The sequence below is a fragment of the Alexandromys fortis genome, unplaced genomic scaffold (assembly GCF_014885135.2).
Source record: "Alexandromys fortis isolate MF-2015 unplaced genomic scaffold, M_Fortis_MF-2015_v1.1 scaffold_145, whole genome shotgun sequence".
Classification (NCBI taxonomy): domain Eukaryota; kingdom Metazoa; phylum Chordata; class Mammalia; order Rodentia; family Cricetidae; genus Alexandromys; species Alexandromys fortis.
This window is the reverse complement of record NW_026068049.1, coordinates 2,080,603-2,093,958: the sequence shown is the minus strand read 5'-3', so window position 1 is coordinate 2,093,958 and position 13,356 is coordinate 2,080,603. Positions and strand designations below refer to the sequence as shown.

Below are 13,356 nucleotides of genomic sequence, written 5' to 3'. Positions count from 1 at the left end.
TATCTCCATGTCTGCCAGGCCCCTTACATGAAGGTCTTAACCCTGCAATGTCAGGGAACAGCCACCATGTGCTGATATCCCGCTGAGTATTTCCGTGTTCTTCATCTATTCCTGGAGTAGGTAGTTTTACGTTTTCTTCTGTCCTATTCTGCTGTAGGAAAGAGAAGTGGAATTTTTTAAAAAATATTTGTTCCTTTCCACTATTATGATTAAGCTCCAATTAAGTTTTCTCCTTTATCATTCGCAATGTTTTCAGTTCTATTAAAAAGTACAAGTTCCCCTCCCTCCTATTAGTCCTGAGAGGCCTCTACCTTCAGGGAAAGGGGATATTTGAAGTCTAATCCTATATTTAAGGGCCAAAGGGAGAAGACCAGTTGAAAGTCTTTGTTCCATTCAGCTGAGACTATACCCAGGTATTCAGGACCTAAGTGTAGCCCTGACCATTTAGACCAAAGGGCTTTCTAAGGCAAACCCCACATCCTGGCATCTCGCTTAGCAGATGCAGAGAGGGCTGCATAAGCAAGCAATTAGTTTAACAGAAGCTAAGTTTAGCTGGGGCATCTTAATCTCAGAGTCAAGTTAAACCTGAAATGATCTCAGTAGGAACACAAGAATATATATTGGATTCCTACTATGGGTTTGGGATGGCCAGTTCGGTGTAGAAGTCACAGAAACTGTGTTCCTTCATAGTGACAGTGAACAAGCCTTGAAGACCAAAGCTTTAAGGAGTTGGTAGCTAGGAGAGGCGACAGGGGCAGAAAATGGCATGCCAACCCCATAGAGAACGAGACGAAGGAAGCCAGGCAGTGCAGGAATCAAAGCAGGGGTCGGTGTCAGACTCTCCCGTTCTGCAGCTCAATGCTGAATGCCATCCCTCTGCCAGTGAGCTTGTGCAAAGAATAACTGTGTGAACTGGGTGTAATGGCCTGTCCTGCCCCTTCAAGAGACAAGTCCCACCCACTCCCTCCCCAGTCCACTGAGGCAAGCAGATCTTCCTTCTGCTTCCAGTCTGAGCTCCTTCCTTTTTCATCTCTCTCCCGAAGTGGCAGCTTCTGCCTCGCTCACTTCTCCCCACTACTCCACTCCTGTCTCTCTTCTCTTTCTCTCTCTGCCTTTCTCTGCTCTTTCCCCTTCTCCCCTTTCCTCTTTTCCCTTCCCTTCCATAACCCATTAAATAAATATCCAACCTCACTCTGCATGGCTGCCTTCCTGGCCCGCTGTATCTCATGGCCTGCTGCCCACTGCCGCCACTCAGGCGTTTTACCATAACACTGGGAATACTCATAAAACAAAAAATTATAGCCATGAAATATAACTATCTCTTTGCTAGTATTGAATACTTCAAACCCAAACACTCCAAGTCAATTTCAAATTCCACGATGAACAGTAAAATTTACAAAAAAAAATCTCTAACTTTTTATTGTTATCTTGAAGCTATAACTGGATAGAAAATAACCATTAACTCAATCAGGCATTTAAAAGCACTTATTTTTAAAATTCGGGATAGCACACTTTATTTGCTCCCAGGTTCCTGTTTGTTACCAGGTATTTTCAGCAAACAGATCTCTTCAAGCATCTTCAGCTGCTTTAATCAAACCTTCAAAGTGGCTCCCGCTGCTGCGGGCAATCACAGCAGCCTGTCGGGGGTAAAGTGCAGGGAGAGAAAAATCATCATGTACTCCTTACAGTTCAGAAATGCCAAGACCCTTGAGTCGGGGCAAACGTGCATTTGTCTGTCTGCTTTAAATGGAAGCTGAATTTCCAGACGCTCTCTAAAATGATGTAATCACGTCAGATTTTTTTTTTAGCCATTAGTCAACTAATTAAATGTTGTGTTATTTATAACTACCGAATCCTAGCCTATATAGGAAGCATTTATTTCACTTTTAATATGTGTGTGGGAATGAGTATGTGATGATATGTGTATGGAGGTCACAGGAGTCTGTTCTTCCTACCATGTGGGTTCCAGGATGGAACTTAGGTTGTCTATCAGCCTTGGCAGCAGGTGCCTGCATACACAGAGCCATCTTGCCTGTCCATTGTGAAGGTTTTTAACGGGTGAAGATGGTATTTCTAAAAGATTATAATACACTTGACACTAATATCTTTTCAGTGGGAAGCTGAGCATTCGGTAAATACCTTAATGAAGTTCGGGGTGCTAGTCAGCATCATCTTCTGAAGATAGCAGGAAAATAAAATATAATCATCTGTCCATAAATGTTTTTCTATTTCATTAAAAAGAGAAAACCCTTCCGATTTAACAGATATCCTCTGTTAAAGGAGATGTTTTATAGAGTCCCTGCTTTCGGCTAGCTCTCCCATGTAGGGCAAAATGGCATTTTTATCCACTTAGTAGGGGAAGCAATGGGACCATGGGTGCTATAGTTCCTGGAAGTTTCTGATAGACAAAATCTGGAACTAATTAGCCAACCAGAATGAAGGATGGGCGGGGTGATCAGATGGAAGTTAGGTGCAGGACACAGAATGAGGGCTGCATGATGCGCACACAGTGGAGCCCGTCTGAAATAAGCAGAGAGCTGAGCATCTGATGGAGGAGGAGGTGGAAATGCAGGGAGAGCACAGGTCAGAACTAATGGGTGGGTTCAAGAGAGGATCTGGAACACCAGAGAGATTATAGTGTACTCTCTATAGTGTAGACAGAAGGAGCAGCTGAAGGTTATACGATTTAGTGATGCATCCCAGCTACTGAAAGAAATTATCCCAAGAAAAACAAAGTTCATGGTGAGACAGACCAGTGCAGGTGCTTATGTTACAAAGTCTGAAAAAAGCATTTCCAACCTAGGACTATGAGGAAATAATTACACTCAAGGAAAAGCAAATCTATTTTTTTTAAATAAGATATCGAAATAATGGGCCCTTGGATACTGTAGGACCCAGCCATGACAAGCCCAATAGAGGCCCAAGTCTCAGTAGTTTACCCTAAGGCAATACTTGGTTGCAAGAAAAACCACAAACTGGGACCACCCAGGCACCACCCAGAAACAGACCATCCAAAGGAAATTCCTAACTTACCAACCACTGTAGATAGAATCACCTGCCAGCACACACCCTTCGCTTTTCACCAGAACCTAGACAAATGTCAGCCAATCAGGAGTTCTGAACCTTAGAAATCCCTTGCCCCCCACCTTTGCTACTACAAAAACCCAACCCTTACTGAGCTCAGGGCTGTCCAATCACTCCAATACGTTGGACACATGGAGAGATGGAGTTTGCAAACTTGTGAAAGAAACAGGCTCTTTGCTCTTACATACAGGACTCCTAGTTGGTTTTGTGGGGACTCCGTGATCTGGGCATAACAGATACAGACTAGGTAAACATACGAAGAGTAGCAGCTTCTCAAATCTTCCTACAGAGTAGTGGTTCCTCCACGTCTTCATATAAAGAAACAGTAGCCTAGAGATGCAGAGGAGTAGACTACAGTGTCAAAGTCTGTTCTGTTAAAAGATCCCAGACTTTGAGGGAGGTTCTCAGATTTCAGGGCCAGGCTTTCTTCCGTATCAACTGGCACTCAGTAACAATATGTAGTTTTCTGGTAATCACCAAGGAGGCGCTTTGGTTTAACCAGGGAAGAGAATGGCTTACTATCCAAATATTTTGTTTGTTTGGAGACAAGGTCTTCCATGAGGCCCAGGCTGGCTTTGAACATACCAAAGAGCCAACATGATCTTGAACTTCAATCCTCTTATCTCCACCTTCGGAGAACTAGAATTATGGGTATGTGCCACCACGCCATGTCAAAACCCATATTTGAATCATCAAATATTAAAATTGTGCATTTTCCCCATGAGATGCCTTGAAAAAATCTGTTTTTGTGCATATAGGAATAAAAGTATAACTCTCTCAATTGCAAATATATATTTAAAAATTTGAAGGTTCAAAAATAATTTTTTCACTTAAATCTTCCCCAATTTGATTCCTTTTTAAATAAACACGGCAAAAGAGACATTTCAGATTCACATGACAGCTGCAGTCTTAAAATAATGAAGGTAAAACTAATACATTATTTGTGGCAAAAAATAAACTTTTCAGGAGGACAGACAAATAAATACTTAAATAAATAAATAAATAAATATAGCTATAAATGAGGGCAGTGATTACATAAAAACAGAAGATCTCCCTAGTCCTATCCCTGAAGGATTATAATACAATGGGTCCTGAAGCTCTCTAAAATCATATTTTTTCCTAGGGCTGGAGAAATGGCTTAGTGGTTAAGAGTAACGGCTGTTCTTCCATAAGACCTGGGTTCAATGCCCAGCAACCACATGGTAGCTCACGACCATCCGTAACTTTAGTTCCAGGGGATTCAATGCCCTCTTCTCATCTCTTTAGGAGCCACATGCAAGTCGTACATAAACACACATGTAGGAAAACACCCAGACATGCAAACTTAAAAAAATGTAAAAACCTATATTATTTCTAACTAAAAATCAGTCTTAAGAAACTCTATTTCTTTAGTTAGATATACTTGTTAATTTTCTTATAAAGAACAGAGAACTAATTGTAACAAAAATATATAGATTTTCAAGAATAAAAAATATTTTATGAGAGAAAAAATGTGAAATTTTAATAAAGAAAAACACCCAGAACCATTAATACTGAGCTGCGGAAAACTTGAGCAGTGCCAGAGCTACACAGTAGGAAAGTGAGGAAGTTACAGACAGGAGTTCTCGGATGTGTGGCTACCGAGAACCAAACATGCTAGGAAACCATGGGTGTAATGGGACATCAGTGAGAGACACCAGCAACAGGAGGATGCAGAGGCTTAGTGTTCAAGTTCACCTAATCCTGAACTTCATGCTGCAGGCATGAGACAAAACAACACCAACATAAAACACAAAACAAAAGCCCAGGGATGACTCAAGAATCTGAGGGTTGCCATGGGGCTGGTGCAAGTTGCTTGGGTACCTAGTTAGTGTAGAGATGGTCCATTGGAATACCCGTAATAATCAGGACCTTTGCGCTTTGCAGCTAAAGCAACCTCCTTTCTCTGGGCTTCAGTTTCCAAACTTGTAAATTGATGGAGTTTGTTCAATCAGATGATCTCGAAGGATAGTTTCAAGAATTCGAGTGGATTTGGAAAGTGTCAAAGAAGGTGTCAGTGCATAGCGGCGTTTCAGTCCCAAGCCCCCAAAAGAATAAAGCTAAGCCAATTTTTAATAGTTCAGTTTGCATATAATTATTTAATTCCATCTTTACTTAGTCATAAACATTACAAAACATAGGAAAACCAAATTTTCCCCAAAGTGATTCAGGCTGTGGAGCAGAATACTTGGGGACTTAAGCACATAATATAGTATAATAGAGGCTATATATATTTAGCAACTCAATTACAGATTGACGAGTACAATGGAAAGGTAGGCAACCCGAAGACGTTAAGAGATCGATCTCCGCCTTCTGCAAATAAAAAAGTGAGCTGGTTACACACATTGAAAGGTCCGTAGAGGTGTGCTTCCTCCTTTAAGATGGCAGTGATTATCCACCCACACAGTCATGCTGACGACAGCTCTATGTCCATCGTGACATCTATCGGTTGGCTCTGAGGTCTACCTTGGGCCTGAGTTGTTGGGGTTTTCCTAGTACCATCTCTAGCCTCTACCCCTAGCTGAAGCCATCCATCCTAAAATGCCCTATGTCTGAGGCTGGGGGAGCAGGTGTGCACAGGTGAATCTGGAACAACTGTTCTAAAACAAGCAAAGGACCAGATGCAAAGACTGAGAGATTAGCATGACCTGCAGATGGTACACGCTTGCCACATCTTATGCAAGAATTTAAGATTCAAAACGACTAATGCTTGGGCTTCTGAAAGTTCTAGTACGGCATCTGAACTGTCTCTCTTCCTCTCTGTGATAGAGGGGACAGGTACAGAAAAAGCCACATCAGAGTGAGCTAATTTCACGTCACTCTTGCTTTGAAAACACCCAGGAAGAGCTGATGACGTTATGAGGTGCTTCCTACGATGACCCCGAGAGCCGAATCTCAGTCAGATACGTTGTGGTTTCCATTTGTGACGATCCTCAGAGTTACTGACAAACGCGAGTTGTTGTGGAGTATGCTACACTTGGCAAATGCTCTGCTCTCACTGTCAGGGTAAGTACCCGGCTCTAGTGTGTGTGGGGGGATGACAGCCGGGAAGCACACCTGTAAAGGTGGGCCCTGCCAGCAACCAGCCTCTGCCCTTGCAATCCAATCATCACTTCAAGTTCCCTCTTTTAGCTTTTCATCCTCCTTGCCAGAGTGGTAAAGCAACTTCTTTCAGCACTAGGGAAACTCAACATGTTTATTCTTGTATTTCCCTTTTCCTCCTGTAGTTTACGATATGTGCTCTAGTAACAGAAAAGAGAGTTGTCACGCCGCAATAAGAGATACTGGCGTACAGGTTAAATGTGTTTCCTAAGCACTATGCAGTCTTTCACATCACTGCGGTCTATCCAGGTCTGAGGGGCTGGCTCCCTCTGGTGGGGCTCCTCTAGGCAGACACTTTTGCTGGGATCAGCAGCTCAAAGTCTTAAACCTTTGGGTCCAAGGTCAAAGTGGTCCAGGTTCCATTCTTTAGGAAATGCCGAGCTAGGTCTCAGTGGTTGGTCTTGAGAGATTGGGACCAGACAGATCCCTCTTAGATAAATATCTGAGTGGAGTCAAAGAGAACTCTGGTTTCCATAGAAAGAGAAAGTGGTGCCCCCTGTAAATCGCAGTCTCTGTGGAGTAAAGTACCTTCCTAAAGAGGTAGAAATAATAGGGGCGCATGTTGCAGATGCCCTTGTTCGGCAACGAGGAGCACTCTGGCTTTAAGGGCTTAAAACGGACTGACTCCGCTCATCTCTCTGATTTTTTCATACGTGAGCCAGAACACCATTGACCAAGGGGTCTGAAAGATTAACCAAAGAGGTTAGTGCACATTTCAAAGCCATTTTAAATATTCTACATATCGCACAAACATCTTTTAATGACAGAGTCATTTTCAATCCGCTTGTTAAAAAGGCAAAACAAAACCCCCACAAATATCTTGCTGTTTACCTTTGGAAATTACCTTGAAACTTACACAGCATTTTCATGTCATATTGATTACAGATTTCCCTAAAAACAACTTGCAATAGGAAAAAAAAAGAGACCTTATCCCCATTTTACAGACTGCTGAGGCTTACAGTCCACTGCCCACTGACATGGTGTGGAATCAGACCACAGGGTTCTTTCTACTTACTGGCTCAGGCTACAAGGCTACAATAGGGGGCATCTTGACTTCTGTACTAAGCAGTTCTCCAATTAGACATTCAGGAAGTGAGGAAGACAAAGACCAGCCTTTAAGGGCTGCGTCATAAAAATCTCAGTCCCATATGTCTTGCAATCTGTACAACCGAGTTTGCGCTACATAGAAAAAGGAGCTCTGGGCTCAGAATGGCTTGACCTTAATCTCAATGACCACACCCACAGGAACCAGGGAGGGCTTGGGCTGAAAGGAGGCATAGATACTCGCAAGGAGGGATTCTCAGAGAATGGGCTGGTGCTTGGATGGAAGACCTCTCTAATTTGGTTCTCACCAGTGCCTAGAGATGATTTCTACTCTATAGCAGCTAAGCAGTTAGAATCCAGACAGTATTTGCTAAATGTGTTTGTAAAGGAATGCATATGCCTGCATGTGGGAATTCTAAACATGTTATATCGGCAGACTGAGGACTTACTCAGTAGCGATTAGCTGACATAGCAACCACAAAGCTGTGAATGTACCATATTCCCGAGCCGTCAGAGGTGGCTGCAGAGACCAAGGAGACAGGGATCCTGGTTAAGAAGAACCCTGCGGCCCTCTCTAATGGTGTGGTTGTCAGCTTTGCTTCTCATATGAACGCAACAGAACAGGTTCAAAACCGCAGGGACTGGGTGAAGCAGCATGCCTCCTCTGCCCGGCGAAGGGACTGCAGCAGGGTTTAGTGAGCTACTGAGTGAGTTCAGGGAGAGATGGTGTAGCCGATGTCTATGGGGAGCTAATGGGTGGGACTGACTGAGCCTCTGTGCACCCATGTTGCACAGAGCTCCCCACCAGCACGGTTATGTCAATAATCCAACTGCGTATGGTGCTGTGTTGTTGCCTCGGGTTTATCCCGGGACCGCTGAAGTCCTTACCCATTCCTGTTTCTGCAGAGCTCTATACTCAAAAGCTCTCTTTGCTTGATATTCTCAAATCTTAAACTTGCAAATAAGCTCCTCCCGCTATGATGCTTGGCAGGTGATCTCCCAATGCTAACCTGGGCTCATGCAGGGCTTGAGTTTATGAAGAACACGCTGGTCCGGAGGCAGCAGTTACTTGTATGATTTACCAAATGCTGTGTGTGGCGTCAATACACCAGCTATTCTGACCTCATCATAAGCATTAGGGAAGTCAGCTGGGTACTTGAAGGTGCTGATGCGTCAGATGTCTGGGTTCAATCATGCACAGCAGCAACCCGCAGGGTAATAATAACAAGCACACTGGTGATGCTTGTTGGGTAGGGAGCCTTTCTTTGGTACCAGTCCTCCATGTCTATACACCCCTACTTTCTAGTTTTCCGTATGTGTGCGGTGAACATGTTTGTGTGTGTGTGTGTGTGTGTGTGTGTGCAGGTGTGTTTGTAGGTATGCATGTGGGAGGCACCCAAGATTGCTATGAGGAATCATCCTCAGTTGCTCTTCTGCCTTATTTGGTGAGGTAGGGTCTCTCAATCAAACCCAGAACTCACCGATATGGCTCATCTGGCTAGCCCACTTGTTCCGAGGATCCTCACCTCTGCCTTCAGAGGCTGGAATTACAGCGGGCTAACACACAGAGATAACATTTACATGGGTTCTAGGATCTGAAGTTGGGACTGCACACTTATGTTGCAAGCACTTAGCCATGAAGCCATCTCTCCAGCCCCCATTTCTTTATATTCCTTTAAGATTTCTATCAGCTGGCTAAAGGATCTCGAGGAACTCAGCACACTGAACCAGTAAGGAGAAGGGAGTCAGAGTCAAAAACATCTGGGAGGCAATTCTGCTCTGCCACAGCTGTATGATCTTGAGAAAATCTCTTACACACCGAGATCTGGTTTTCCCACCTGGAAACGTGAATGATGGCACCTGTCTTACTGTATTCTTGAGCGAATTTAGAAATGATTCCTGTGCGTGAAGCACTAGGCACATAGTAGGTGCTTTAAGAAATGCCTGCATCACCTCTACCTCCACACATTACTCCCTCTTCTGTCATTTGACAAATGCCTACAGAAGCATCACAGCCCAGAACAAATAGCAACTCTTTGCAGCCTTCTGTGGCCCTCAGACAGCTAACTGTTAAGCCACACTTTCTGCACTGCCCATATGCCCAATTAGTATTGTTCACGCCGCTAACAGACATAAGTGCCTTAGAAAGGTGTCCTCCAACATCACACCGCGTGGGGCTGATGATAAGAAATACTAGCTAATGACCTAACTTGGTCATGTCATGCAGATGCTCTGCCCTTATTTCCTCCTCTATAAAAGGAACATGATGACAGCTCACTGCGTAGGTAGCTGGAGGAACTCAATGGGCTGAGCCATGGTTATAAGGAGGACAGTGCTGCAGATGCACCAAGTGATTCACTGGTGCTCACCACTTTTATAACCTTTAACCACTTACTGAAAAGGACTGTCTTATTCTTGAGTGCGGCCAGTGCCTCTAACAGTTCCTTCTTTGTATAAGCCCAATAAAAAACAACAACAACAAAAAAGAGAAACCCTATAGTTTCAGTAAAAAATATTCAATTTTAAAATGATTTTAGGTTAATCAAGACCACCAAAATAAGGTGGGGCTTTGTTGCTTATTAGTTCTAGTACATTTTTGTAGCATGGTCTGAATCTACAGTGTAAGATGATGGGATCATGGGGGGCACTGGCCCCATCAGTAGACAGTTAATCCATTCATTAGGAGGAAAGGCCCTGTAGGAGAAAGTAGGTCACCAGGGGTGTCGTGTGTGTGTGTGTGTGTGTGTTCTATGTATGTGTGTGTACGTGTGTGCAGGTGTGCTCAGCAGTGGACTGTCTGTGAGAGGCCAGAGTCAATGTTGGGTATCTCCTGCAGTTGCTTCTCTAGCTTATTGAGACATAGTCTCTCAATGAGACCTGGCGCTCACCATTTCCGCTAGACCAGCCAGCCAGGGAGTTGGCGAGGTATATTGGCTCGCACCCCCCAGTGCTTGGGTTATGGCTGCAAATACCACTGCACTGGCTTTTCACACAAGTGCTGGAGATCCAAACTCTGTTTCACACTTTACCCACTGATCCATCTCATCAACCCCGGACAGGGGGTGTGCGGGGAGTCTGAAGGATCCACCTGTCCCCGGCCCCTTCCTGTTGACAGCTCTCTACTTTGCTCTGCCAGGATGGCCTGCCTCACTAGCCCACAAGAGCAATGGGGTCAGCTGACCACAGACTGAACCCTTTGAAACCGTGAGAGCAAATGAACTCCTCTCTTTTTCAGGTTGTTTTGTCCGGTATTGGGTATTCTGTTATAGCAAACAAAGGCTGACTGGCATATTTATGTCAGACACTGCTAAGAGCTTTTGCTGTTAATTTCTTCTTAATAACCAGCTGCTATCCCATGGTGACAGACAGCACATATTCCCAGTTGCCACCTGGGAGCAGACATTTCTTACATTCCCTGCATCTCTATCCCATTTGCATCTAAGATTCTGATTTTGATCTATTTCTGATATTAGGGTGATCTTCTGTTCATCTATCCATATGTCCTACAGGAACTTCAAAACTATTGTGTCAAAAATTAAGTTTTTTGCAGCTACAGTTTTCTTGCCCCGCAAACGATGTCCATTTGCACAAACTGTTGTCAGCCCCGGTTGCTCAGAGCCTGTTTTCTCCCGTCTTCTCTGGTCATTCTGCTGTCCTCATCCAATCAGGCTTCTACACCCCAAATACCTATTAAAAGGTGTCCTCTTCCCTCACTGCCCAACATTGACCTGTTTCACCACCACGCTTCCTCCATCACCCCAGGCCTTTTCTCAGCTCAGGGAAGACAGAATCATCTCAAGTGGCTGAGCTTCAGCCTACCCCATTGTGCGCAGTTCAGCAGGCCCCTCCCCAGCTGCTTTCTGCCTCTCTGCCTTGCCCTTTGCTGCCTCCTCAGTTTCTCCATCTTGGCCTTCCTGCCTTCAGGATCTCAGTCTACCCCAGCCCTCTCCGGAAAATGTTTTCTTGCCATTTTGCAGGATCAAGCCTTATTCACTTTTAAATCTCAGTTCAAAGGTCTCTTCTAGGAGGCCTTCTCAACTCCCCGTGTAAGCTGCACCTACTCGCTGTGTGGCTCCACAGCACTGGCAATTTCTCCTGTGGACTCACCATTCATACTTTCTCATTCAAGACTAAATCCTTACTACATGACATGCATTCAAGCAGGGGTAAACAGAGTTATTTATGTCTTGTTATATTATGCTGATTTTTGACTCTTTAAGTTTCTAACTCCATAACCCTGCCACATTTTCAAATACTGATAAGTACTTACAACAGTTCTTTGCATTTAATTCTATTTACTCCATCACTAACTCTATCTAACGCTGTGTCTCACTGCACTGTGGTCAATGACAGGAGTACTGGCCTAGTGCTTTCTCCTAAAGCTGCGTCTCTGATAACACCTGGAAAACTCTGTCGTCAAAATAACACGTTCTGGAGCAGCAAGATTTCCTCAGAAGAGCTCCATTCTGGAATCTGTACATCCACCCCAGCCCAGGATATTTTAGATAAGAAGACACACACCGTAAATGGCTAAATAGTAAATAGTATGTCTTTATCTACTTTCATAACAGATTATCAACCTGTTTATTAATAAATGTTGACCAGTTCATTTAGCCATTGTCTATCAAGAAAGGAATCATGATTCTAAGGAGAGGAGAAAAAAAAAACCTAAAAAATATTTTAAAAAGCAAGGATGGATGGGCCTGTTGTGGAGGCAGGGCCAAACTATATACCAGAAGAGAAAATGGAAAATATCTGTAAAATACAAGTGATTTAAATACAAAGAAAACAACAATAAAGGATAAAACAAGACGGCATCTTTACCATTCTCAGCCAGGACGGTAGAAATCCTTTATATAGGCTCAGGAAGCCTTCCCCTTGGACAGCCTGGATCAAGCAGTCAGTTGATGACTTATATAAAAGTCCCCTGCAAGGACAAAGAGACCCATGTCACATTTCCTCCTGTGTAAACAGAGGTGTAAATAAAGCCTTCTAGGGAAGGTATAGTAAACCCAATGCTTTCTGCTCGTTTAGAACAAACAGTCTCAGTGCTCCACTGACATAGGTATCTTCACTTGGGTGTAGGCATCTCCTTGCTGACTCTTTTTTTCCCATCATCCCCTTGGTCCTCTCTGAGTTCATTCCAGCAGACCTCTTCCAAAGAGAACACGTGATTTTACACTACATCACATTCTGTTCCCTGAAAGGCACAGGCTCGGGACAGAGTGGTCCGTCTGCAGGTTCTTAGCAGAGGAAGCTTTCAAAACCTTGGAAAACAACATCACAGTAGCTACTTTGTGTCTAAATAATACGACTGTTCACTCAATTCCCCAAAGGCTCAGTATATTTACATCAGACAAAGAGAAGGTAATTTCACGTGAATAATGGCCCCATGGAACAGGAAAACACAGGACAGCATCTCTGTTGCACAGACCTATAAGAAACCATCTTTGGAACACCAAGACTGCTGCCAACACTCCAGCATGTGGGCACTAAGGGCTTTATCTACCTTCCCTGCTTGTCTCGAGGTTGGTTCATTATTCGGCTCTTAATGACATCAGCCGGGGTCCCCAGAATAGAAGCTACGAGTCCAGAACACAAACTGTAGACACAAAGAAATGAAAGTTAAAGAGAATACTTAAATAGCTCCCAAACTCTAAGAAAAAGCACTTAACATCGAAAAAAGAACAGAGTGCAAAATATTATGTGAGATTAAAATTAATGTTTAATTCTGTAAAGAGACAGACAATATTTAAAGCATAGCAGCCAACAGGTATGTGCCTCCCAGTGCCAGGCTTCCTGTCAAGGAGGGGACAAGAGAAATAAAAGTCTCCCCTTGGAGACAGCTTGGGAAATGAAAGATCTTGTCAGGCAAGCTTGATGACCTGAGTACTGATTTCAGCCCAGCAGAGGAGAAAGCTGACTCCTGTAAGGTGTCCTCTGACCTCCACAAGCATGCTGTGGCATGCACACACATGCACGACACACAGTGACACCCCCACCCTCCCACTCACACCCCACCCCCACAGTCACACCCTCATGCCCCTCCCCACCCACACAGTCACACCCCATATCCCCTCCCTACCCACAGTCACACCCCATACCCCC

General features: G+C 44.0%; 1 protein-coding gene across 5 annotated transcripts in view; it reads right to left on the bottom strand.

Annotated features, from left to right (window-relative positions):
• Positions 1-5,181: 5,181 nt before the first annotated feature.
• Slc25a27 (solute carrier family 25 member 27) overlaps positions 5,182-13,356 on the bottom strand; it is a 25,635-nt gene continuing 17,460 nt past the window's right edge. For 4 of the 5 annotated variants that reach the window (XM_050119340.1, XM_050119341.1, XM_050119342.1 and 1 more), the window contains 3 exons: positions 12,758-12,850; positions 12,073-12,175; positions 5,182-6,886 (listed from right to left, as the gene is read on the bottom strand). In XM_050119340.1, coding sequence (XP_049975297.1) covers positions 6,815-6,886; positions 12,073-12,175; positions 12,758-12,850 — 268 coding nt within the window. In that variant the 3' untranslated portion in view covers positions 5,182-6,814. Of the gene's footprint in view, positions 6,887-12,072; positions 12,176-12,757; positions 12,851-13,356 lie in introns of those variants that run through there. The other variant, XR_007588209.1, reaches the window with a different exon arrangement.